This window comes from Pelodiscus sinensis, chromosome 13 (genome assembly GCF_052426305.1).
Source record: "Pelodiscus sinensis isolate ZL-2025 chromosome 13, ASM5242630v1, whole genome shotgun sequence".
Classification (NCBI taxonomy): Eukaryota; Metazoa; Chordata; order Testudines; family Trionychidae; genus Pelodiscus; species Pelodiscus sinensis.
In genome coordinates, this window is record NC_143064.1 from 5,114,888 (window position 1) to 5,142,618 (window position 27,731).

Here is a 27,731-nt window from a genome sequence, read left to right on the forward strand (position 1 = left end):
TGGAATAAATAAGAAATTTATTAAAATACCATTCTTTGTATGCCCTCCGGGAGCCCTACATAGCAAAAAAACCAAATCATATTAATTACAAACACAACAAGAGCTTAACATTGAAAAGGGCTGATAAAGAATTGCTAATAATCAACGTGAAATACCACCCTCAACTGCAGCTCCTTCGTGAAAGGTTGTGTCTCACATCAGTTCCTGCTTTGTGACAGTTGCTAGCTGCAAGCCTCTCATAACACTCCAGAAAAATACATTTCACTGCGAGCTGAGATGGAGTGCTCCTCTTTATAGCTGTGCAAAAAATGAACAGCGAGATCCTAAATTGTCTCTGGGCAAACCCCACTGAGGTTTGCTATCCAAAGCCCCAAGTCAAGAAGACACTTCAACATATGCTTAAGTGCTTTGCTTAACTGGGAGCCAAGTTAAGATCTGAAATTACTATCATTTGCAGGTAGAGCTTGAACCTACAAAGTCGGCATATTCACGGCAGGCTGTATTGGGGAAATCCTTGGAATATAGAAAGAACACTGGAGAGAAGTAGAAAAAACATTCAAAGTACTCAAACACAAATGTGTAGAAAAATGATCGAAGTAGTAGCTTGTGTATTCCTAGTATCTTTTCCCCAATCATTCATACATGGTAAGACACCATAAATAAATAGAGCAGCTTACTTCCTGTGTAGAGAATGTACACATAAATAATTACAATATACATTTGGAAATCAAAAAAGACATTGTAGTGCAAAAATAAGTGATCAAACAGAAGTTGTGGTCATAATACACAATGCTATATAAACCTGAACCATTTGGAATAAAAGTTCATTGAAATAATGCTTTAACACTATTCGTATTTCTGTTTCACATTAAACTGCACAGATTTCATTCATCTATTACTACAAAAAAAAACCAGCTCAAACTTTCAAAAGGTTTATGGCAAACAAGATCACTTTAAGTTTTGTTCTGTTACATAACACCAATCCTAGTCTAGCAGTGCACCGCTGTAGTCTCCTTAAAGTTCAGAGTTCCAATGGATACTACTGAATGCTCTGCTAATAGCCTTGGCTCTTTGTATTTTCTTGGGAAGTTAGACTTCCAACATGTCCTGTTTTGACACGCACGTCCGTAAGACATTATTGCAGTTAGATATAGTCGCAAGAGGAGCTCCACAGTCAAGTATTGCGAGAGGCTTCCCAACTCGTGCTCAGCATCATCGTGACCTTGCACGGGACATGAAGGTAAGGACACGTCTGATGCCATTCAAGCGGTCTTTCAGGGATTTCATGGCAAGAAACGGGAGCTGAGCTCTACTCTCAAGTGGAAGGACAGCAAGGACCCACCAGCACCATGCAGGGCCGTTGGGGTTAGCCTGCAAGAGAGAACACCGCGTACATTAGGATGCAAATGCCCAGATTCTGTTGGCGACTTAAAATCCCGGCAGAATACTAAGACTGCCAATAAAAATGCAACCAACGCCTTCAAATAGTCCCTCCAAATGCCATTTTAGTAACTTCTAGACATTAGCCTGAAGTACAAAGTTTATATCCAGACCCTGAACTTTTCTCCATCATGTGCAGTGTTTGAATTAGACCCATTTTGGCTTCTAATCATCTGTCGTGTGTGTCTTCTGCATTACCTTAATGTTATGTCATAGACCCAAGCCTAAGATGCTGGCCCTACTAAATGTATGGCACCATTTTGGTCAATGTCATGATCAGACTTTAAACATTAATTTCAGTTTTGAAATAGCTGAAGTTTCATGGTGTTGTAACTGTAGAGATCCCAACTCAAAGGAGCTGCCACCCCTCCACCCAAGAAAGGGTTGCAGTACTGCTCCCTTGCTTCCGGGCTACTGCTGGTGGCAGCGTTGCTATCAGACCTGGGCAACTGGAGCCCAGCTCCGAAAGCAGCACTGCTACCAGCAGCAGCACACAAAGGATGGCCTGGTCCTTCTGTGATGGTGGCTGGCCAAGTAGCAGCCCAGCTCTCAAGGATCACAATCCCACAACCCCTCTAAAATAACTTGAGCCCCTTCAACTCCCATTTGGGTCAGGACCCCTGATTTGAGAAACGCTGGTCTTCTAGTATAGCGTAAAAGCACACAAGACCCGATTTTCCTAGGCTGCAATGTGTTTCATAGCCATAATTTTGGTAGGGCCCTGCCTATTGAGTATTTAGCACCCCAAGATCTGTTCTATTCTGTAGTTGGGATTTAGGGTCTCCCACATCTGGAAGAATTGAGCTCTGTAGCACTAGCATCAAGTTTGCCCTGCCATTGGATTGTACAATCTCTATTCCCTGCCTAATTTTGGGAAGTCACCAGGAATTAGTTTGGTCACCAGTTCTCAGGAAGTCAAATGAAATAATCGAACACTAACATCGACTTGCTCAGAATTATTGAAGCAACAGCTTGAGGCAACATACTTGAGCTACTAAACAGTTCCTACAGAATCAGAGAGGATTCATATTTTCTTCAATGAATTGGAACACTTTGGTTTATCCATTTGTAATGGCTAAGCTTTGTAAAACAACGACATCCTCTATCCCTGGATGAATCTAAAGGCAAGTACCTGTGGATCAGGATCCTTAGTTGGCATTGGACCAAAGTGACTGAGAATTCGACTCTTGAGTGCTTGTTTGAGTGAGTTAAACCACGTATAAGCCTGATCATACACAGAGTCATGCAGAACAAGTAATTCAGCAGAGTCCTCTCCTTGCACCTGGAGTTGACACAAGGAGGGAATGAAGCTAGAGTTAGCTGCATTTTCAGTTTCAAAAGACACGACACATTCTGATTTCTTTGGAGAACTCTTGGGCAGATCCTGAATGTTTGTTCTTTAATTATTTTGTCTGAAAAGCATCTCAATCAAGGCTCCTCTTGGGCTCTCTTCACCCACTATGCTCTAAAAAAAGTCCATTTTCAGAACAATCACTTAGACATGGGCCCCCAAGTGATGTTACAATCTTTTAATGTAACTCTTTGGGGCAAGCCCAGTCTTCCTTTAGCTAACTATGGGTTTGCACATACCTACCACATTTTGGATATGTTCTATATTCTCTCCATAATAGTGGACTTCATCTAAATTTAACATCGCTAGTGGGAGCGGGAGCGGGCCCTTTGCGCCCAATAGTTTAACTGGCTAATTGAATAGTCAGTGCAATTTGCATCAACTATTCGATTAGTTGATAAGGGCACCTCCACAGCCTGGGGCTGTTGCTACACTTCAAAGGCCAAAGTGCTGCAGGGAACATGGGTCCAGCAGAAGACCCAAGCAGTCGCCCCCCTGCCCTCCGAGCCCCGTGCTCCTGGTGGCTTTTTAAAGTGGCAGTGCTGCATAGAGACCAAGGTTTGCTGGGGAGTCTCAGTCCTCAGCTAACCCCGGGCTTCATGTGACACTGCTACTTGGAACCACCTCCTCCTCCTGCCCCCCCCTTGCTGCCACTTTGATAGAGGCAGCAAGGGGGGGGGCGCACAACTAGTTGACTAGTGTGTTGACTATCCAATAAGCATTTGCTTATCCGATAGTCGACTAGTCATTCACATCCCTAGCTCCCACTAATTTGGATTTGGTCACTGGCTTTGGCCCTACATCCAGTGAGATCTGATTACCTTGATAAAGCAGATCTAAAATACCCTACCGGGCAGCCTGGCATGATCCCAGCCTGATACACACACTGCCTGTATCAAAACACTCTCTTGGAAAATAGTCTTCTCACCTTCTGATCCTCGATGTACTCAATATCGGCTGTGTTGTATCCATCGCGCTGGCTGTGCTCTATCACCTTAAACCTCCTCCTGCCAATGCTGTCTACAACCGAGCGCCCATCAGCAAAGAATTCAACGTTCCTGATCTCCAGAATGCAGCCATAATCAGCAAACCTATTTCATCAAGACACAAGCAACACAACTGGCTGTATTCTTGCCAGGCTTGGCGCTGTAGCTTGATTGGACAGCTTTAGGACACAGATGTTTGATCAGTGCCGGCTGAGTGCTCCACGGTTCTCTTCAGTGCTCCTGAGCGTTACACACCCCTTTTCAACACTGGACCACGGTGGGGTGACAGGAGCTGGAAGGCCAATACAGGCTCCCCTATACTTGGGGAAGCCCCGAGCCAAGGTTCCCACGCCTGGACTAGAGCTTCTGGAGAGACAAGCCATTCTGGGCTCCCCTCATTTTCCAAAGCGTTTCTAGGTGGGTATTTCTGCGCACAGAACTACAGTTAAAGTTAATTTAACATAAAGCCGGTCACAGTGGTCTCAAATCAATCTGACTCACAGCAGCGTGAGGCACATCAAATCTCTGGGGAGCCACATTAAGACTAGCAGCTAAGGAAATACCTTTTTCCAATGCACATGTAGCACCACAGCCAAGTGCCTAGAGGGTTTCCACACCTGCCATTCCATGATTTCAAGCTTGACTTTTGCAAGTGCTCTACAAGCCAAACGCTTATTCAGATTGCTTTGAAACTTGGTGTGCCTCATGGGAGCACGAGGTAGCATTAATGACCCATATGTGGGGTCATCTGATCAACGGGATCCAAGTTACAGATCTCCAAAAAGAAAAACAAACACCAGTTTCCTTCTGTGGCATTGTTCTGTGAAACAGACATACTAACGTCTTCCATAACATAAGAACTAGGAGCTTCAGGGGGTAGCCGAGTTGTTTTTTTTCCCTGTAACAAACTAGCAAGCAAATGGTCTGGTAGCACTTTATAGACTAACAAAACATGGGGTCACCAAATGAAATGAATAGGCAGCAGGTTTAAAACAAACAAAAGGAAGTTTTTCTTCATGCAGCACACAGCCAACCTGTGGAACTCCTTGCCAGAGGATGTTGTGAAGACCTGGACTTTAACAGGGTTCAAAAGAGAACCAGATGAATTCATGGAGGTTAGTTCCATCAATACTAATTACCAAGAATGGGCAGGCATGGTGTTTCTGGCCTCTGTCAGGGGTTGGAAATGGGTGACAGAAGAGGGATCACTTTATTCCCTGTTCTGTTCACTCCCTCTGGGGCACCTGGCATTGGCCACTATTGGCAGACAGGACACTGGGCTAGATGGACCTTTGGTCTGGCCCACTCTTTCCATTCTTATTTTAAAGGCTAGATCCATCACAGACCTTGCTGAGACTGATGATGGTGAACCCACCTTCAAATAAAACAAGTAAGGGTCAGTTTATCACAAGTCTGACATTAAAAAAAAAGAGTTTGGGAGCGAGCAGCCAGAGGTTGCTGCAATGTGTGTGCCACGGGTGCCAATTCTGTTTGGTGGGAGAATAATCAGAGAAAGAAAACACATTAAGCGTGTGACTGATTCCTGGGAGAAGATGGCTATTAGGAGCCTGAGGAACTGGGTAATAAGGGGCTAGGGTTTTGGGGCTATTCACAGGGATGGGGGCCCAGTTCAAGGCTTGCCTGAGAAAATCTGGTTTTTACTAGTCCCTCGGGGAGGGAGGAGGTCAAGCAGCTACTGGGGCAGATTTTCGTTTCTTTAGAGAGATGGCATGGAGGTTAGGAACTGACCATGTTGCCTGATGTTCGGCCCACCTCTGCATCGTCTAACCAGGGAAGGACAAGCTGTGTCCGTCAGCGAGAGTCACTTGAGTGGAAATAATCTGAGCCATTCCCTGCTGTTCAGCTTGTACGTTGGATCGTATCAGAGGTGTGTCCAGGAGCTGTAGGTGCCAACTCTGTGGCTGCTGCCGGGCTGGAGCACCCATGGGAAAAATTTGTGGGTACTCGGCAACGCTCAGCAAGTAGCCAGCTCCCCCTTTCCCTCAGCACCTCCTGCCCCCTGCAGTCAGCTGTTTTGAGGCATGGGGTGGTGCTGAAGAGGAAGGGGAAAAGCAGGAACTGGACAGGAAGGGATGGGCAGGGTAGGGGATGTGCACACCACCCTTGGGGCCCAGAGGAAACCAGCACCTGTTCCAGGAACCAGGATCCACTTTCCTGTGCTTTTTGTCCTTTAATAGACAGAATCCTGTGTGTTACACTGAAAGGGCTGTAAAAAGGAGACGTGCTAGCGCTGTGGGGTTGGCAAAGAAGAGGTCCATCGTCACAGGGCTTACTGGAGCTTTGCTACAAGACGGCAGGCGGCCCCTGCAATGTTAAATCTGAACTGGGCATTTTCAGAGCTTTGCTCAAAACATTTTGCAAGGGACCACCCAGCAGCCTTAATCCTCTGTTCTAATGACCAGCGGCAATAGACACCGTTTATTATTTGCCACTCTGTCTTAGAATATTGGGACTTTTCTGTACCGTGGAAGATCTCGGATAACAGTGCAACGGTTTAGAAGGGTAACTCGCTTTCTATGTATCTGCATTGCAAGAGAACTCTATGGCCAGTAGGGTTAGTAAGAACCAGGGAAGGTCTGCAAAATCTACAAAGAAACACTTACCAATGATTATAGTAAGTTTTGCTCTAATCTCTGGCTCATACAGACCAGTATGAAGCTGGTGAGAATTCAAAGTGTAGATGATTGCATCATGCTGTCAGCATATCGATGCCAAATACCCACCCAGTGCATATACGGAGTTGACTCTACTTATCCCAACCACTGCAAGGAAGAGGGATAGCTCAGTGGTTTGAGCATTGGCCTGCTAAACCCAGGGTTGTGAGTTCAATCTTTGAGGGGGCTATTTAGGGATCTGGGGCAAATCTGTCAGGGATGGTACTTGGTCCTGCTGTGAGGGCAGGGGTCTAGACTTGACCTCTCAAGGTCACTTTCAGTTCTAGAAGATGGTATATTTCCATATAAAATACATTTAATACCATGCAGATGTCAATATGGAACACGGTTATTTCTTGATCGTAAAATGTATCAGCATTCCAAGCTAGTTGGCAGTAGCAAAGAAAGAAATGTAAAACCAAGGTGACAAACGCCTTTCCCCAGCCACATACTCCAGGCCAATAGCTGAGTGCAGGGGTGGGGAACCTCAGGCCCTCAGCTGGATGAGGCTCAGGGCTTCCCCCACCCCCAGCATTGGGGGCCTGTACTGCTGCTCCAGGCCCCTTGCAGGCTGGAGCACACAAAATCTACCAGGCTCTCCCCCACCCCGCCCCAGGCTCTGCTGTGCAAGGTGAATGTGGGGTGTGTCTTTCTCCTCCTCAATCGGGGCCATAGTGAGGGTTTGATTGCTCCTTCCCCAATCAAGCCCATTCCACAACTGTGCTTTATTGGGCTTTCAGCAGCTTCCTCTGAGGCAGCCAGTATGGAGACAAGCCACTGGACTGAACCGATCACGGGCTGGATCTAGAAGAGTTACTACCCCCGCTGGCACACACGGCTCACTCACCCTTTGACAGGATCACTGAGACACATTCCGAATTGTTTGGTGCCAGTCTCCATACATCTCCGAATCATCAGTCGGTAACACGGCTCAAAGATGTGCAGCGGGCAAGGGACTGTGGGATAGGCCATTGTGCAGACGAAGATGGGGACGTTCTTATTTAAACTGCAAGGAAAAAATCCATGACGTTTGAGAAAAACGTGCACCATCTTCCACAAAGCATTAGCAGAACAAATCGTAGACATAATGCAACAGTGTAGAGGATGCCTTGCCACAGAGCTTTACAATAAAATGGAAACCAAGATTTCTAGACCATGCAAAGGTTGCTAAGCTATTTTTTGCTATCATTCCGAAGAAGGGCATTTCGATTTCATTATAAGTAATGGAACTTTTTAACGTCACCTTTCTCCAGGTTACTTTAGAACTCAAACAATCCTCGACTTGCCCCTTTCCCATCCAATTTCCAACTTGTGTATACACTGTGGCTATGTCTACACTGGCAGGTTGTTGTGCCAGAAGTATGCAAATGAGGCTAAGCGTGGAATATCGCCGAGCCTCATTTGCATACCTAATGAGCCACCATTTTTGTGGAAGAGGCTCTTGCGCCAGAAGGAGCTGTCTACACTGCCCCTTCTTGCGCAAGAAAAGCCCTCTTGCGCAATGCTGCTACGCTGATTATTTTGAGGAATAATGGCGTTGCGTAAGAGGGGTTTTCTTGCGCAAGAAGGGGCAGTGTAGACAGCTCAGGGCACAAGAGCCTCTTCTGCAAAATGGCGGCTCATTAGGTATGCAAATGAGGCTTGGTGATATTCCACAGAGCCTCATTTGCATACTTCTGGTGCAACAACCCGCCAGTGTAGACATAGCCTGTGGGTTGTGGAATTCCACTTCCAGGCATGGCGACGTACACCAAGGTCTACAGAGGGCAACAGCATTACAATGCACCTCTATTACTGGATTGATTGCCTCCTGTTTTCAAATGAAACTGGAAAGCAATTGCAAGAGTAGACTATCAGATAGTAGGGATGCAAGTGATTAGTTAAGCTTTTCCTTATTGGATAATTATCAGACAGTTGACTAGTTGCTTCTTCCTCCCTTGCTGCCTCTGGGGCAGCAAGGGGTGGGGGGGAGCAGGAACCAGTGCTGGGGAGAGCTTAAAAGCCTCCCCCCCCCCCCGTCTCCACGGTGTGCCGGAGAGTAGCAGGGATTGGGCTTGAGCCACGAAGTCAGCTGATTCCCAGCTCGTGTCCAGTTGTAGATGCTGCACCTCCACTTTTTAAAAGTATTAAGAGCCTGCCAGCTCCTAATACATTTAAAAATCAGAAGCACAGTGGCAGGGGGGATGGACAGCTGATCCCTGGCTCCCGCTGCATCTCACCCCCCCCCCCCCATGCATTAGCCTTTAAATATATGAAGAGCTAACTCTACTAAGGCTCACCTGCTTATTGACAGTCGATTAAATTAAATTTAACCTCCCTATCAGATAGCTGAAAGTTTAGTCTTGTATCTGAGCCCTGCACTTCTTGAATCCCGTAAAACTGAGTTAGCTACTTGCAGTATCTTAGAACATGTTTTACGATGAGGAGAACCATGCAGTTGCTAGTTGATCAACTTTTTAAAGACTAGTTAGAAAGACAGATTACATACTTGGAGAGCTCTGCAATTTCCTCTTCATACACCTTTCTTCTCTCAGTGAGTTCCTCTGGAAGATACGTGGCTATTAACTCCTCCATCACTACTGTCTTGCAGTATCGCCTCATGGCCAAGCACTGCAATAAAGAGGCGTAACTGAGCTGCTATCAAACAATACGCAGCAATGGCTGCCAAGTTCTGTGTTGGGGAAGCCTCCTCCTATGCAGCCTTTTCTTCATTGTATTCGGTCACTTCCACCGTGAACTGAAATAGCCACTAATCCATTTCCCCTGCTTGCTGACCTGCCTGTGACCATCAAAGTCTAAACACTCCAGGAGCTGGACATCACAGCAATTGAATCTATTAGTACAGTATTGTACAGAATCTGTTGTGTCGAGTAGGGACGTTTTACTAGAGCCCAGAAGCCATGGGTAATTAGTGTTCTTGTGACATATATACAGCTACGCAGGAATGCTAGAAGCGTGTTACTAAATGTCTAAAGGAAGCAATTCAAGCACAGGTTTGTTCAGGAGAAAGGAATATTGATAGGCCCTGTCTGCAGAGGTCAAGCTTTAAACACCAGAGAATGGAAGTACATGAGTAATTAAGGTAACCAAAGCAATCCAACCAACAGAGGCAATTAACTTGAGAATGAAAAAGGGTCATGTACTGGCAGCCCAATGACCAAGCAACAGGGGGGGTCACTTAAAATATTCCAGACAATGGTCCCTCTAATCTTTGCCATCCATGTGCAGAATAAGTTTTGTTATGTGCACCACGGCATGTGTAAAGTGTCCCACCAGAAAAAACCATGAACCTAGTAGTGGATACTCTGCCAATCAGCTGGGCAGCATTGGAATTAGCGATGTTAAAATGTGCTTCATTAAGTAACCATGTGTAGGGAGCCTGGACAGCCCCAGCCTTGACAATAAGTGATGTCTGCCTTGTCTACCGTGCGGATTTCTAAAAAGCAAAAGCCAGGCGTGTCAAGTCCGGTGCATGTATGCACGCAGGCGTGGTTTAGGAAGCAGGAATGCTTTGAGCCACAATGCAGTTTAAGCAGGGTATGCAAGACCACGCCAAAAAACACGACAAGCAACCTCGTATGGGTACTTCTGTTTCTGATAAGCAAAAATGACAGATGCAGCCATACAACCGTCAACTATGCACATCGCAGCAACATCCTGAGTAGGATGTACCCCAAATAGGACACTGGGAATTGGGGGTAGGGACACGCACATGCGCCATTGGGGGTAACGTGTGCTAGCGGCAACCAACCAGCCTGGGGGAATCTAGGGTGAAATCACTGTGCTGTGAGCACAGGATCACGCCGGGTTACAGGACAGATGGGACAACCCCCACAGCACCACACTACGGGACATAGGAAGGGCACCGATTTGAGATGTCTGTTCAGCAAGGGGCTTAGATCAGCCTTACTGCCCTAGGTCCTAGATGACCTTCATGCCCTGCACTGGTGTCCTAGGGAATTCCAGGTCCAGAGCTTGCAGGCCTGGGCTGTATAGTACTCCTCTAATGGGCATAGATAACCTACACACAGTAGGGAAAACACCCTCAAAAGCCACTGTGTCCTTTTTCACAGGGATGCTTTCCCAAGGCTCTTGCATTTCCTCAGAGCTGGATGTATGTTGCAAGTGTTTCATTACTCCATTCAAAAGGTTAGTGTCCAAGTTAAGCATCATGTATAGTTTTAACAAAATACAGGACTATGTATCACTTTAAAGACTAACAAGATGGTTTATTAGGTGATGAGCTTTCATGGGCCAGACCCACTTCCTCAGATCAAATAGTGGAAGAAAATAGTCACAACCATATATACCAAAGGATACAATTAAAAAAATGACGAGGAGTCCTGTGGCACCTTATAGACTAACTGAAGAGTAGGAGCATAAGCTTTCATGGGCAAAGACCCACTTCGTCAGATGCATGTGGGTCTTTGCCCACGAAAGCTTATGCTCCTACACTTCAGTTAGTCTATAAGGTGCCACAGGACTCCTCGTCGCTTTTGCAGATTCAGACTAACACGGCGACCCCTCTGATATTAAAAAAATGAACACACATGAAAAGGACAAATCAAATTTCAGAACAGAAGGAGGATGGGGGAGGGGGGGGGAAGAGGTAAATGTCTGTGAGCTAATGATATTAGAGGTGATAATTGGAGAAGCTATCTTTGTAATGGGTAAGATAACTAGATCCTTTGTTCAGACTCAGGTGTAAACTGTTGAATTTTAGCATGAACAACAGTTCAGAGGATTCTCTTTCAAGTGCAGTCTTAAAAGGCTTTTGAAGCAGGATGGGTCTGGCCCACGAAAGCTCATCATCTAATAAACCATCTTGTTAGTCTTTAAAGTGCTCCATAGTCCTGTTTTTTGTTTCAGCTACACCAGACTAACACGGCTACATTTCTATTACTATGTATAGTTTTATGTTTTAAAATTTGCTCCTTTTGAAGGGGACATTTATTTCTTTACTGATTTAGTCTGCGTGTCTTTTTAGAGCTTGATACCACGGATGCGTTTCCCAGTGAGCTTAGTTAACTATGCATTGTATTCACTTCTGGCTTGTGCAGCAGCAAGTCGGTATCTAGTACTATTTACTTAGTGTATCAGAACCAGAAGAGAACAAAATCTTGTACAGACTCTTCCCCTTTCCACCACAACTAAAAACCTGTGAGTGCACAGTTCAGCAGCAACACTTTTTTTAAATCCCACCTCTGAAAATGGGGGACAGGTCTCCCCACATTCAAACATTTATTACCCTCAACCCCCCACCTCAAGTTTTTATAAAGCTTTTAAATAAGTATACATCCCTTCAAAAGACTAAGAGTAAAAACTGAACAGCAAGCCAAACAGAAGAACGCCTATCAAATCTTACTAGCGAAGGCCACACAATTTCATAAATTTCAAGCCACAAAAAACATTAGCATGTAAGGGACTTGATTGTACAGCCTGTCTCCGACTTACAAACTGGTTACGGACCAAGCAAATGGTCGTAACTCGGTTTGTTCGTAAGTCGGACCCCATTGAGTTACATGTGACCGCGCTGTTCGTAACTTTTGGTCGTAACTGCGAACGGTCTTAAGTCGACCGTTCGCAACTAGGGGACCGGCTGTATCCTTTTAAGGCATGAATCTAGAACATAATTTGAAGGTCAAGTGAGCAACTGATGACAAGTAACATCTTCGCTTGTTCCAGTGCTATGCCCCACCTAGGCTGACGTGTACCGAGATCAACAGTGCTCTGCCTGAACAGGTCACACTGAGCTCTGTGCTTGAGGACTAAGTCAGGGGTCTCCAACCTTTTTAAGCACAAGATCACTTTTTTAATTTAAGTGCAATCCAGGATCTACCTCAAACCCAATACTCCTACCCCTGCCCCACCTCCACCCCACCCCTTCTCACTCCATCCTCCCTCCCCCATCCTCACTCACTTTGACCAGGCTGGGGCAGGAATTTGGGATGTAGGAGGGGTTCAGGACTGGGGCCGGTGTTCGGAACGCAGGCTCCAGCTGGGCACCGCTTATCACAGGTGGCTTCTAGGGGGTCGTGCAGGGGGCTAAGGCAGGCTCACCCCTACCATGGCCCTGCACCACTCCCAAAAGCAGCCAGCAAACTCTCTATCTCTGCCCCCCTCTGCTCTGTGGAGATGGGGTACAGGAAGAGCATCCCAAGATCGTTGCCCTGCACAGCAAGCAGAGGGCTCCCACAGGCAGCTCAAGGGCAGGAGCAGAACAGCAGTGCTGAGAGGCAGTTGAAGTGCCGGCACTTGACAGCCTCTCAGCCAAACCTGTCAGGATCCCCCGTGAAAGGCTCCAAGATCTAGTAGTAGATGCCGATCGACTGGTTGGTGACCACCGGACTAAGTGTTTCAACAGAAAACAACTGAGCCTTGGAGACATTTAAAATGGTCTCTTTTCCAAATCATATGGGATGTCAAGTATATTGGGAAAGAGCAACCGATTCCTGAAGTCAGTAATTCCCTCTCCCCTCCAGCTTATGCCGACTAAAGTCACGCGTCCTTACCTCAGAAAGCCCTTCTTTGCACAGGGGACATTTTGGGTTGTGATCTAGGCATCTTTCAAGACATTTCAGGCAGAAGGTGTGCCCACAAGGTGTGGTGACTGGTTCATAGAAAAGCCTGGAAGGGAACAAATCGACACAAAAGCGACAATATCGTGTAGCAAGACTAAGATAAGAGGCAACTTCATAACAGCTTCTTTCCATATCTATTCAGTCGGTACAATTCGGTGCGCTTTAGTCAAGTCTGTTTTGCATGGTTTGTGTCTTTAATCCATTAAAGGGCGTCCCGATTACCAGTCTAATGTGGGGTGCATTCTGAAATCCTGGTTCATTGGAAACAGAAGATTTGCCACTGATTTCTGCTTGAGCAGGACTGCGGTGATGAATAGCAGTATAAAATATTAAGATAGGTCTTTTATATTTTTCAAATGAAGCCGATTAGAAATAAGGCCCTAATCTTATAAACCCTAACTCACATGGGTCAGGTCAAGTCAAGCACAACTCTGTCATTTGGGGATCTATACGATTAGTAAAATGGGTGTTTGCTACTACATTACTGCTACTGAGTCTGTTTAAGTCTCCAGAAGCGAAGAGTGAGCGGGGATTTGATAGCAGCCTTCAACTTCCTGAAGGGAGGTTCCAAAGAGGATGGAGAGAGGCTGTTCTCAGTAGTGACAGAACAAGGAGCAATGGTCTCTAGTTGAGGTGGGGGAGGTCCAGGTTGGATATTAGGAAAAACTATTTCACTAGGAGGGTAGCCAAGCACTGGAATGGGTTACCTAGAGAAGTAGCGGAGTCTCCATGCCTAGAGGTGTTTAAGTCTCTGCTTGACAAAGCCCTGGCCGGGTTGATTTAGTTGGGATTGGTCCTGCCTAGAGCAGGGAGCTGGACTTGATGACCTTCTGAGGTCTCTTCCAGCTCTGTGATTCTACCATATCTAATGGCTGGATATTTAATTGTGTGTGAACATATCATGTAGCTTCTAACTTCCAACTGAGCATTCTTCCACAAAAAATGCTATTAAATTGTGATTCTGCTTTTCAAGAAAGTTTTTTTCCTGGCTAAACTCTTTGGAAGACCAAGTGATTCCAAATACATTTTCCCAGCTGACGAGCATTGAAAAAAAGCCCAGGGATGTTACCCAAAATCTCTAATTGGAACTAGAAATGGGACCATTCAAAACCCCATTACTTTGCTCTTAACCAAAAAAAATCCCAAAGCCTCAAGTTATTTAGCCTGATATATACTTAATTTTATTAAAGATAATCATTTTTTTAAGTTTATCAAGATAAATATGGGTGCAACTGTCTGTGCATAAAAACTGTTATTAAACCTACTCTGCATGCTGAGAAAATTAAGAGCATTTGACTTAAACTGACTATTGCTGGTTTTGTTAAGTGTATTATTGACATAAGTACAGACATTTAGGCTGTGTCTAGACTGGCAAGTTTTTCCCCGCAAAATCATTTGATTTTGCGGAAAAACCTTGCCAGCTGTCTACACTGGCCGCTTGAATTTCTGCAAGAACACTGACAATCTTATATGAGATCATGTAAGATCGTCAGTGTTCTTGCGGAAATACTGTGCTGCTCCCGTTCAGGCGAAAGCCCTCTTGCACAAATCATTTGCGCAAGAGGGCCAGTGTAAACAGCCCAGTACTGTTTTTCCACAAAAAAGCCCCGATGGCGAAAATGGCGATCGGGGTTTTTTTGTGGAAAACTGCATCTAGATTGGCCACGGATGCTTTTCCACAAAAAGTGCTTTTGCGGAAAATCATCCTGCCAATCTAGACGCGATTTTTCCAAAAATGCTTTTAACGGAAAAGTTTTCCGTTAAAAGCATTTCCGGAAAATCATTCCAGTGTAGACGTAGCCTTAGTGAAGGAGCATCTGAAGGAATAACTAAATGCCAGAGTTTTATCTTATTGCCCATCAGCTAAAATCCTCTGTAAATGGTTCAATGAGAATAAACCTGGCTGCAAAATATTACTGGTTTTGCTTTGAAATGCTTAATGCCACATTCTAAAGTGAGTGTTTGTACACTTAATAAACTCACTATGATTTACTTGGACAACTAAAACTTTACATGTAAGCATCCGTACAGGAAATGTCTATTAGAGGCAGTCCTGATCCAGCTCTTACTGAAAGTTTTGCTGTTGAATTTAATGGGAGCTGGTTTAAGACCATTTGGAGGTAAATATCATTTAAAAGTAAGATTTCTGGAATGCATGCATCAGGCGCAGTAGGGCAACAGCAATAATATTCATCCCAGCTAGGAAATAACTGCTCACTTTCTAGCAAACACGGAATCAGAAATGCACAGCTGGAAGATCTTGGCAGCTCATCTACTCAGCCCCTGGGCTGAGTCCGGATTTAATATACCTCCTCCTGAATATACCTCATCTTGAATAGCCAGGAATCCTACACAAGTGCAAACGTGCACTTTTAGGATACAGAAGTGCTCCTGATGGAGCTGTACGGGCTTTTTACTATGCTCCTTCTATTTCCTTTGCATTGTGAGTTTGCTGGGCACCCAACATAGCTGGAATGAGTGACTCACCCCAAAACATGTTCTGCCAGTGTCTACCAGCTCCTAAAAAGGATATAGGTCAGTAACCTGGAAAAGGGATATAGGTCAATCGTAGCTTCTCCTATTAGCTGGCGAAAGGTCACTAATTAATTAGTCATTGAATCAGACGATTAGCTCGAAGCAGGACCAACCTCAACTAAATCACCGCCGTGTAAAGTAGTCCAAGGTACGTCAGCCTCCGAGTCACTGATAAGATCTTTCTGAATTACAGAATATGGCTCGTGGCTACGAGGATCACTCTACTATGTGTTCATATCAATGGCAAGAGGAAGCCCCTCCCACAGGATCTCAGTTACACAAGCCTTTACATCCATGTGGTCTCAAAGGCTGACACTCCATGTGGCTGCAAGGGTCTGTGCTGTCCTGAGTCACAGGATCACAGCCAAGATCACCACAGCCGGACTACACCCAACGCTGATCACTTAAAAATATGAATCAATTCTGGTTTAGCAAGGAAGGAGATAGGTCAGAGCTAAGTAATTTTAAAAAATGCACCTGAAAATGGCTTTATAAATGGCCAAGCTGACAGCCTGATTACAAACAGCTCAATTCAAATTATGGGCATGTGTGGAGGGGAGTGTTTTGCTTTTGGTAATACTGAGTCGTTGGAAAGCCGTGTGAACTCTCTCAACACTTGGTTCAGAGGTACAATTTAATCATTTTTTGTAAGTTTTAACAATTTGTTCCAAGCTGAAACGAAGCCAAACCAAATATCCTATTTTTCCAAAATATTTCATTGTTTTATAAATAATTGTAAAATATGTGTGTTATTTGTGGGCTTTTCAGTTCAAAGAATGAAGCAAATACAAACTTCTATAGCCATGCGTGTCCAGAAAAAACAAAACTAAATGCCATTTCATTTTAAAGTTAAAATCCAAATAGGAGATTAATCCAACACAGCTAATTTGTTTCGTGGACTTTTTTCCTGAAGTGCAGGTGTAGCCTTGGTCATAGCCCTGAGAAACTAACTTCTTATTTTCATGGCCACAAATCAAGGTAGCCTGAGAATTCATTAACTAAATTATACAAACTGACAGACCTGCGAAAGGAGCTTAAAACTTTAATCAACATTTTGTGGAGGAAACGTATACTTAGTTTTGCTACATATTTCAATAATTTGAATTTAGGCTGTTCATACACCGCTACAAGGATTAAGCTAGCATCTTGTATCCGAATACTTATTTGCAGTCTCTTCTTGCTGATCTATAGAAACACATGATTTTATGGTCACATGATGGCTTGAAGCTAGAGATTTCATTTGGAATAATTTACTAACACATTTCTAAATGTTAGAGAGGCAAATACATCTGCCCAAGTTTATTGGTGATGCATGCTCTGCTCACAAGACTGATGTGTTAGGCAGCTCCCATTTTCCATGTGGATATTAATGGCACCTCCAAAGACAGATCAGTGACATTCATAGAATCCTAGGGAATGGAAGAGACCTCATCAAGTCCAGCCCCCTGCCCAAAGCAGGACCAACCCCAACTCAATCAGCCCAGCCAGGGCTTTGTCAAGCCAGGACTTAAAAGCCTCTAGGGATGGAGATTCCATCCCCACCCCAGGAAACCCATCCCAGTGCTTCCCCACCCATCTAGGGAAATCGTTTTTCCTAATAGCCAACCAAGACCTCTCCCACATTCAGTGTGAACAGAGCCCGTATTAAGTTCCCTGAGCAGACTTATTTTGACTAAGTACAAGAGAGAAACAAAGGAATTCCATTTGCTTATAAAGGTCTTTGCTATTGCAACACACAGATACAAAATAGCATCACTATAGGACTTGCATTACTGAGACGACACTTTCAAATATGAAAAATGCATACATGGCCCATGTCTTACATTAACTGCAGAAGACAGTCTGATTTCCACTCAGAAGAGTCTTTCAGAGATGTTTACTAGTCTATTTAACCACTGACATATATCTTTTGCCAAAAAAGTCATTTATCTGGGGCATATCTAAAGCTTTCAGTCACGGTCCCATTCATAGCCATCTCAAAATCAAATACCTAGAAAAACCCCAACCCCACCCAACAGCTTCCAAATGCCAGAAAACTAAGACCAAGTAAGCTAGGAATGCCACAGATCATGTCAGTGAAGAACAGCACCCTCATTAGAAAAGAATGGATACCTCATACACAGAGAGCAATCCAGGTCAGAGGGGTCCACAAGTTCAAAGGGAACGCGGTGCCCAGCACTGGATTCTCTGGCATCTACGGCATCTATTTATAATTCAAAGTAGTCATCAGCATACAGAACAGGACAGAGATTAAATTAATGTCACATTTCAGAGCAGCATTTGTGGACATTCATAAACAGCATCTCATTTTTACATCGAGTCTTATTGAATCAGGGATGTACGTGACTAATCGACTATCCGATAAGGAAAAGCTTATTGGATAGTCCACATGCTAGTCGACTAGCCCCTCCCCCCCCTTGCTGCCTCTATTACAGAGGCAGCAAGGGAGAGGGAAGTCGAGGGGGTGCTGGAGGGAGCTAGCTTACAAGCCGGTTTCCCGTACCTCCAGCTCCGTGGGAGGGGGCAGGGGCGCCGTGGGGGCGTTCCAACTTTGAAATCTACAGGAGTCCCACTGGGGCTCTTGTACATTTCAAAGCAGAAGTGTCACATGGAGCCTGGGTCCAGTGGCGGACTCTGAGTTCCCTACTGGCTCCATGTGGCGCTTCCTCTTTGAAATGTACAAGAGCCCCAGGGGAGAATCTTCTACATTTCAAAGTTGGAAACGCCAGGTGGAGCCCGGGGTCAGCGGGAAGCCGCGCTCTAGAGAACCACATCAATTCAATTCGAGTCCGGACTAGAATCCGGAGCAGTGAGGGGGCTACGTGAGTGGCCCTTCATCCCCGTAACCATGCCAGCTTCCCGGGACAGGGCGTTTTTGCTCACTGTGCTTGCATACCTAGAGTATGTGGGAGGTGCCGACTGAACCACAGCAGCACTTGGACTGGACGCAGAGGGAGCACCCAGCTCTCCACGTGTGCCATTAGCACATCTCACATCACGTGCCCTTGCTTTCAGCAGGCATCACTTCGGTAGCGCCCTTAGGAAGGGACAACGAGGACGGAAACAAGCAGGAGCTGGCAATGCTGCACGTGGGCCACAACAAAGTGTCTTGTGGGCCACTGCTGGAACCCTGACAGGCCACACGTGGCCCACAACTGCTCCAGAGTGAATAGGAAAGACGCAAACATCTTAATTTGGAGCCCAGGCCTGTGCTCTCATTTAAGCAAAGCTTCAGCTGGAATTAAACTCAACACAGTTTTCCTTATTCAGGCCACAAACCCACTGCCTTCCTGGTACAGGCCCAGTCCGATTTCATTACACGGGGTTACCTTTCTTTGTGATTTTGCAGGGCACCTCAGCACTCCTCGTCTCCTCAGAGCAGTACTTTCTCTTCAGGAGGCTGCATTGCTCAGCCATGAGAAGGGCAGACTCGGGGGTGGGGGGGTGTTGGTTCTCATCCTCTGAGCAGCCTTTTTTACTCTCTAGCATTTGAACGGATTTTCTCAGACTGCAGTCAGTCGTTATTTGTTCTTCCTGAGCAGGGAAATCCTTTTTCTGTTCCACATTTACCTGTACCAAAAAAAGGTTGAGACCTCAGGACTGCAGTTCTCCAGCATTTTCACTCTGCACATCACTTCGTAAGAGCTCCTCTCTCACCCACCATCTTGACCAGTTGTCAAAAGCCGTCATGTTGTGGACCGTCAGGAAAGGCTCTGCAAGCCAATGGACCACAGCATGAGGACCACTGCATCTGGGACTTTGTCAGTCCAAATACCACCTTCCCACAACACTTTTCTAGGCATCTATAACTTAGCCATGAGACTGATTCAGGCAAATCTCATCCTGTAAGTCATCTCCTGATTGATGGGAACATCTGACTTGTTTTAAGTATTGAACGTCTGGTTAGAAAACTGAACACCATGGCGGTGTCTAGACTGCATCTCTTTTCCGTAAAAGGATGCAAATTAGACCTATCGTAATTGCAAATGAAGTGGGGATTTAAATCTCCTCTCTGCTTCATTAGCATAAAAATGGCTGCTGCTTTTTTCCGGCTCGGAGCTTTGCCAGAAAAAAGCACCAGTCTAGACGCGGATCTTTTGGAAAATAAAGCCTTTTCCGAAAGATCCCTTATCCCTTTATTTTCCGAACGATCCGCGTCTAGACTGGCGCTTTTTTCCGGCAAAGCTCAGAGCCGGAAAAAAGCAGCAGCCATTTTTATGCTAATGAAGCAGGGGAGATTTAAATCCCCACTTCATTTGCAATTACGATATGTCTAATTTGCTCCCTTTTACGGAAAAGGGATGCAGTCTAGACACAGCCCATGTGATCTTTAGTGCAAGGGAGGAGTAATAGTATATGGAAAACAAGTAAAAGTTCATACATCCATATCACTGAAGTAGCCTCTTCTCTTACTCTATAGCTAAAATGGGCTCCTAGTTCCTATGTTTATAGGAGCCTCGGTATCCCAGAAAAATGGTAATAAATTAAGTTCTGCTGCATCATCTTTAATCCTATTGTTTCCATATTAGGCATTGTTTTATGAAATGGTTGCTATCAGATTGTCAAATCAAATGGAGGGACTGATTCCCCTAACCCCACCCCAGGGAATATAAATATTGGTGGCTCTTAATGGCCTACAGCATCGGAGAACATGGTACACAGGCAGAGCATGGTGGGGGTGGGGGGTTAAGGAGAAGAGAGATTAACTGTCTCTCTCTCTGCCCAAGTTATCCATCTCATTCAGAAGTTGCAATTTGAGGGAGGGTGCCTCTTCAGAAAGCACAAAAGGCCTTTCAGAAGACTATGGCATTAATTTAGGGTGCACTAGAACACAGCTGTGCAAAAGTCACCATTCTCGTTCCCAGGAATTAGTGCAAAACTTTCCTACCTCTATATGAAAGAATTTACACCCTCTGAGTTTCAGGTTTGGATGAATTAAAGATAGTCCTCAGCCAAATCCCCGAATCCAAACTCCCACAAACTGGTGAATTCTGACTCTGAAGCCAACCTTGTGGCTGGCCCGTATACTGTAAAATCCCCGATGCTGAACTTTGGATCCAAACTCAGGACACATTTTGTGGATGACCTATCACTAGGTAAGAGCTATATCAAAACTCTTGATCTGAACCCCTCCCAAACTTTGACATCTGCATTTGAACTTCATTACTCAGACCATCTCTGTTGTCATCTATGTGCAAGATTACTAGAATGTTAGCATAACCACAGGTATAGTAAATAAAGGGTTAATTTGACAAAAGAGAGGGTCCAGTCCATAAGAGAATAAGGCATCATTTGAAGTCCAACAGCCTTCCTTCCTTATGTGTCATTAAGCTGAATCCAATAAAAGTCCATTTGTTGCTTCGGGGATTGAAAAGATGCAGACTTTAGCTTGCCTATGGGAATCAGATTGCTGAACATAAAAACCTGAAAAAAAGTATTATTCAAATGTTCTACGTGACACAGTAAAATTAAGAACCACACATCAGAGTCTCTCTTTACCTTGAGCAACCTTTGTAGATTGTGGCTGGTGTCTCCAGATCCCACTGAATTTAGAAGATTCCCCTTTAATCTAGAGTGAGGTGACAACAGCTGCAGGATATCTGGTAAGTGTTCCTGAGCATTTCCCGGGATGGGTGAAAATAAACTAAGTAGAAGCTGTGATACAAAACAGAACACTTCACTACTTAGCTCTTTTGCATTCACTAAAGGGAAAATGGGGATTGCGAGGAAGGGGGGGCTGACAAACATCTCTGATTTGCAAAGCCACAAAAGCATTAGTCCTGGTGACTAATTAGAGCTGGGGTGAACCCCAAGGAACAAAAGCTGGTGCCATGCATGCTCACAATAAGCAAAACAGTCAATTTCAGCATATTGAACTGATGCATTGTCAACTGGTTTTGTTCTTTACACTAACAGCTTACACACATAAAAATTCTGTTCTGCAGATTGTAGAACTAGAATTCTACATGAACAAGCCTGCAGCACAGCTTTGAGAATTTGACATGAGTCTGTGCTATCCACCATAAACTCCCACTAAAGTCATTGGGAACTGAAGGCACTTACCACCCCCAATTACATCTTAGGACACCCATTTTTTGGGACAAGAAAAAAAGCAGACAGTGACAAAGCTGCAGGCATTTAAAAAACAGGCACTGGCTTCGACAACAGACAACAAATGTATCTAAAAAGCTACTCAAATTATTAGCCATCAGCACAAGACAATTTATTTGCATGCACCCAATTTCCTGTTTTAAAAAAGAGCGAATAGTTTCACCAAATTCCAGACCTGGTTCAACAAAGCTCACATGTGAGTTGAGTACTAGGGATATTTAACTGCAGGTAATCAGCTGATTGAGTAGTTGATGGAAATTCCATCCACTACTCGATTAGCCAATAAGAGGGAGGGGAACTGCAGAGCCACAGTGGGGTTAGCATCCGGCCTAGGAGCTAACCCTGCCACGGCTCTGCCTTTCAAGTGTATTAAGAGCCTGCTCTTAATACATTTAAAAAGGAGAGGCACAGTGGGAGGGAGTGGATGAGAGCTGGGAATTAGCCGATTGCCGGCTCATGCCCAGTTCCCTGCTACACCTCTGCTTCTCCCCCCCGACACTGTGCTGGAGCAAACTGGTTTTTAAGCTGCACTGGGTTCCTGTTCTCCCCTCCCCCGTTTGCTGCCTCTGATAGAAGCAGCAAGGGGGAGGAGGCGTGACTAGTTGAGTCACTGCTTGACTAACCAATAAGCATATGCTTATGGGGTAGTCAACCAGTTGCTTACATCCCTATTGAGTACATCCTGTATTAACATATATAACCATCTATAGTCCTTTTAAAGCCAAAAAGGGATTCCTTTTGAGAGAGACTGCAGAATTGAACCTTCCATGTGCAAACTCAATCCAGCGCAGTTTGCCAATTACAACGAGCAGCATGTCAATTTTCACTTGAAGGGTTTTACAAAAAGCAGCTCTCAATGTTCTATTGACCCTTCGCAGAGCAGTATCATTTGGTGCACTATAGCTGACAGTCGAGTTTATCCTCAGGACTCTATTGCTTAGAGATAAATAGCATTAGGTAAGAGTACTTTGAGCCTGGATTTAGAAACATCAGTTCATTACACATCTTGCCCCTGGCGCACAGGAAGGTATCACTACAAAGTGATGCATGGATCAATGACAATGCATGAGACTACATTTTGGGAAAGGCATGTGCTGGTAATTCAAAAAAACACCACAAATATCTACAATCACTCTCAAAAATCTCCCAGTTGGCTACACTGCAGACTGGCGTACATAACTGCTCTGATAGGAGAGGGTTCTAGTTTGTTTTCACTGTAGGGCCCACAACTAAGAATTATATTTTGTATGTTGAGTGTCCCAGCAAGACTCATTTCCAATAACCAAGGCTCAAACTTACACATGCAAACCTAAGTTCAAAGTTCAAACTGGCACAATTATCAAAGGTATGCAAATAAGGATTAGCAACCTTAGCTTGCTCTTTAAAAAGCTACTCCAACAGACATCTGCATACAGTAGCTTAGTTTGCCAGGAGAGATCTATAACAAGCGTCTTCCAACCGGTCACATGACCCAGGTGGCTTTATTAGCAGCAATCTTTGGAAACCGTTTTTTGTATAAGACTTTTCCTTTCTTTACTGTATCCCTTTTGTGCCCCGCCTGCTTGCTGATGCTTGGCAGCAGCGTTAGAGACTATGAAAAGGACGATGCTGCTCTCAAGCGGAATCCTGATCAGGCTGCGTAATGTTTTCCGTCTGAGTCACGGAGCTGACACAACATTACTAGAAACTCCCACTTCTGTCCCAAATGATAGCACCAGCTTACCTAGCAACAGGCTAGGAAACAGACTAAGTGAGACTGCAGGGAGTCTAGTAGAGCAATACTGTACTGGCCTCCCACTGATAAACAACTCTGTTCTCTAAATGACAACAGGCAACTCCCCCTAATAAAGGCACAAAACAGCCTTGCATACACTATGAATTGCATGCTCTCCTAACCCTACCGAAACTGTATTTTCGAAGTACAATCATAGATACAGAACAATGAAAACCACAATGAGCACACCCTGCCCCCCCAGACATCACCATGTAATCATCTTTACTTAAGCCCGATAACCATTCCATTTCATTTTCAGTGCTCTACCAGTGGTGTTGCACAACATCTAAAGAACTTACCTTTTGAGCCTCTGATTTGGCAGTCTTGTTCCCAAAATCCAGTGCAAGGCAAAACAGAAACTCTCTCAAAGATTCTTCTATTTTCCCCACATTAGCTAATGCTTGTCCTTTCCTTAAGTGACCCTGAAAAAAAACAGATTCACACTAGTTTATAGCCTTTTATCACATTTCGAACCTCCTGAATAAAGAATTACGATGGAAAACACAAACTTTCCAATTGACAAAAATAGGCACCAAGCAGCAATTGTGTAGTCATATTAAAACAATGTAGACTGAGCAATTAGAAGTCTCAGAGCTTCAACGACAACCAGTCTGAAGGTTTTTCCTATTTAGTTCTTAGATAAGTATCAAATTTACTCCTCCCTCCACAAGCACATACTCAAGTTTACGCTCACAACATCTGGATGCAGTGAAACTGGTGTCGTTGAAAACCTCAGGCTCCTTTATCTCTTTATTGGAGAGAAACGTTACCCCGTCCCACTTTGATCTCCCAACTTTCTCTAATGCATCCTGCTAGCACCATATAAACACTGCACTCAACTACTGGCAGGACACGAGAACCCAACCTCCTCGGAAATCAGAGACAATTGTGCTATCAATCAGCAGCTGAGCTAATCTGCCTTCTCCCCGCCAAAGAATTCAGTTGTATTACCATGGAATGCGCGAGTTGTACTGATCTAAGATGCTGAGAGTTCAGGCACCTCTCAGACTCCGTTCTTCTGTGCGACAGCATTTGGTAAGCCGCTAGGATGGCCAAAGAGGTTTTACCCTGAAATATGTTAGTTAAAATTAGAACTTACCTTGGACCAATATGGTTGGAGCCTGCATGCTGTTTCTGCATCATGCAATGCACCTTCATAAGATTTCAAAGTAGAGTTAATCTGGGACCGGTTGCTATATAATAAGTGGTCATTTGGAGCTGCAAATAATGGAAACATTAACTCATAAGTACTACAAACATTACTGACACTGGCCCTTTTTAAAGACGTCTTAAGCAAAAGCTCTCTCTCAATGGTCTGAGGAAGGCAAACACGCATTGTTTTAAAAAAACAAGCACAAAAATCAGATATGGCTCTTTCCCTGCATACATAAAATTCACAATAGCTCGGAAAAGAAGTCACAAGCCCAGACAGAACATCAGATTGTTCGTAGAAGTTGACCAGAAAGATTCAAAGGTGTGTCATAATGATCATGGTCCAATTAATGCTCCATAGTGTACATTTTAAAATGACTATCTTCTGTTTCCAAAAGGTTTGGAAACAAAACTTGTAAATTGTGCACAAACCACTTTTGCATCTTCAAAGAAAGTTAGAGGACATAACCCAAAGAACTGTGCTTCTTTCACTAGCACAATTTAGTCCCATAACAGATATTACCTCGCCCACACTGTCTCTAATAGCAGTAACCATCAGTTATGTATCACAGCAGCATAGACCAAATGACCTCATCCTTTCATACACTAAGTGCTACAATGGCTAGACACCAGGGGGTTTAAGTTAAACAAGGGTACCTCGGACGAATAACCCGTTAAACTTTTTTTACATTAATTTATGCAACACTACTTATTTTGTAGCTACAACACACTTAAATCTTTTTATCAAATCCAAACCATTTGTAATGTTTATTATTGCCTGGACACAGTTAACTGGAACCGCTTTCACAGATGATGTTCTGTAGAATTATAAACAACCTAATGTCCCTAATGCATGGGAAATACAAGGGTTTTTTTTGGGGGGGGGGGGGGAGGGGCTTGGCTGTATGGGACACAAAACTCATGAATTCCAAAAGTGACCTGCATGTATTGGAAGATCTAGCACTACCTCTCCAATAAAGTCATTTGACAAGCAAATCCCTCACCAAATTAGGCCAGGGTATTTTAAATCTTTTCCCTCATTGCAACAGTGTCACCACGTGCTGCCTAAGTCAGATGTGTCAAGCGAGAGGGAAAGCCTTATTTAGGCAAAAGGCAGCAACCCATCTTCGGAAACGAAGCATCTCCCAAAGAGCTCCACGCAATGGGAAGCCGTGACAGTGACTCAGTGGCGATTTTGATCAATCGGATCAAACCTCTGGGATGCTTTCAGAAACATGACCCAGTTTGTTGTTACTTCACTGGTTATACAACCATGCCATAAGAAGGGGGCAGGGAATCCAGACCAGAGTCGCAGGCTAAACGCTTATGCAACACGCTGCTCTCCTGACCTAGTTTCACTTTAGACTTAAAAACCCCAAACAACACCAGCTCCCCAAGCTACCCGCCTCCCCCCAAAAGAGACCGAGACACAAAGTAAGTAAATAGGATGCCTATCGGTGCAGCCTGTCAAACGACACAGCAGCAGACGCAGAGCCTGTTATATGCCCAGTTTGCGCTGCACGCTGGAAGTCCGCAGTACGCCCAGGGCCAAGTGTCTGGTAAACAGATTGAGACTTTCAAGGGCGCTGGCACACCCCGCATTTCAGACCCCCAGGCTGCTGCTCCGGAGAGGACTCGGCTTTCGAAGAGGCTCTCGGCAGGCCCGCTGCCACACCCATTCCCGAGCTGGACAGACCACCCACAGGGCGCCCCCGGGCTGAAAGTGTGCGGCTTGGCCAGCCGGGTCTGACCGCGCTGCATTTTAAGTCGCAATCCAGAAACGTGGTTGCTAGAAACTCGGGCTCCCAAGAGCCCCCCTCTGCCCGGCTCCGTCAGCCGGAGAAGTTGCAAATGGAAAACCACCCCAGGACGGAAGACTCCCGATTTGCAGCAGGAACCCCCTTAACTCTGCCCCACGTTGGGGGGGAGGGGGGAGGAGGAGTCATTACCTAAGCTGACGGCTTCGTTGTACTTCTGCAGGGCAGCCTGCAGTTTCTTCTCCTTATATAAGAGGTTCCCTTCGTGCCGGAGCTGCGACGCCTTGGCTTGGCCGGAGAGCCACTTGGCCAGCAGGTTGCTGAGAATGACATTGACGCGAAGCGGCTGCCCGGCCGCGCCGCGGTCCTGGCACAGGGCGCAGAGGGGCTCGCCCGCCCGCTCCAGGCACTTCTTGCAAAAGGTGTGTCCGCACGGCAGGGAGACGGGCTCGAAGAGGAAGCCCTGGCAGAGGCGGCAGCGGAAGAGATCCCCGTCGCGGGGCTGCGGCAAGCTGCCCCCGGGCAGGCGCTCCCGCCGCCGGATGCCCTGCGCCAGCCCCTCCACCAGCGCCTCCAGCTGCTCCGCCCGCAGCGGCTGGTGGCGGGAGGCCAGCTGGTAGAGCCGGCAGGCTTCGCGGAGCCGCCCCCCGCCCGCCAGCGCGTCGGCCCGCCGGAGCAGCCCCTGCCACTCGGCCGCCAGCTCCGCGCTCTGCGGCTGGGAGCCCATGGCCCGGCCTCTACCGGCCGCCGGGGCTGCGCTGCGGGGCTGCCCCCGCCGCCGCCCGGCCGCGCCCCCGATGCTCCATGCTGCTCACGCCCGGCAGCGAACCGGCGGCCCGGCGGGGCGGCCGCTTATATAAAGCGCGGGCGCACGTGACTCCGCCCCTCCCCGCGCGCGGCGCCGCTCATTGGCCGGCGCCCGCAGGATGGTTACAAAACCAGCCCGTTTTGTAAGCGCGCGGCGCCGGGCGCGGACGGGGAGTCGCTGCAGCGGGCTCGGCTCTTGCATAAAGCCCGGGGGGAGCTGTAGAGACCGGCCCGGGGGCTGCAGGGGGGGGGGAGCTGTAGAGACCGGCCCGGGGACTGCAGGGGGGGGGAGCTGTAGAGACCGGCCCGGGGGCTGCAGGGGGGGAGCTGTAGAGACCGGCCCGGGGGTTGCAGGGGGGGGAGCTGTAGAGACCGGCCCGGGGGCTGCAGGGGGGGGGAGCTGTAGAGACCGGCCCGGGGGCTGCAGGGGGGAGAGCTGTAGAGACCGGCCCGGGGGTTGCAGGGGGGGGGAGCTGTAGAGACCGGCCCGGGGGCTGCAGGGGGGAGAGCTGTAGAGACCGGCCCGGGGGCTGCAGGGGGGGGAGCTGTAGAGACCGGCCCG

At 46.1% G+C, this 27,731-nt stretch overlaps 1 protein-coding gene across 2 annotated transcripts; it reads right to left on the bottom strand.

Annotated features, from left to right (window-relative positions):
- Positions 1-27,197, bottom strand: LONRF3 (LON peptidase N-terminal domain and ring finger 3). Of its 2 annotated transcripts, XM_006135328.5 has the most exons (12): positions 26,555-27,197; positions 24,553-24,671; positions 23,753-23,875; positions 21,068-21,223; positions 18,898-19,138; positions 17,681-17,771; positions 12,965-13,079; positions 8,941-9,062; positions 7,300-7,458; positions 3,720-3,882; positions 2,573-2,722; positions 1-1,371 (listed from the first exon to the last, which is right to left on the bottom strand). In XM_006135328.5, the coding sequence occupies exons 1-12, from the start codon at positions 27,087-27,089 to the stop codon at positions 1,213-1,215; spliced, it is 2,133 nt and encodes a 710-aa protein (XP_006135390.3). In that variant the 5' UTR covers positions 27,090-27,197; the 3' UTR covers positions 1-1,212. The 2 variants fall into 2 exon arrangements, with proteins under 2 accessions (XP_006135390.3, XP_075797238.2); XM_075941123.2 differs by lacking the exon at positions 21,068-21,223 and having other exon boundaries at positions 26,555-27,196.
- Positions 27,198-27,731: the final 534 nt, after the last annotated feature.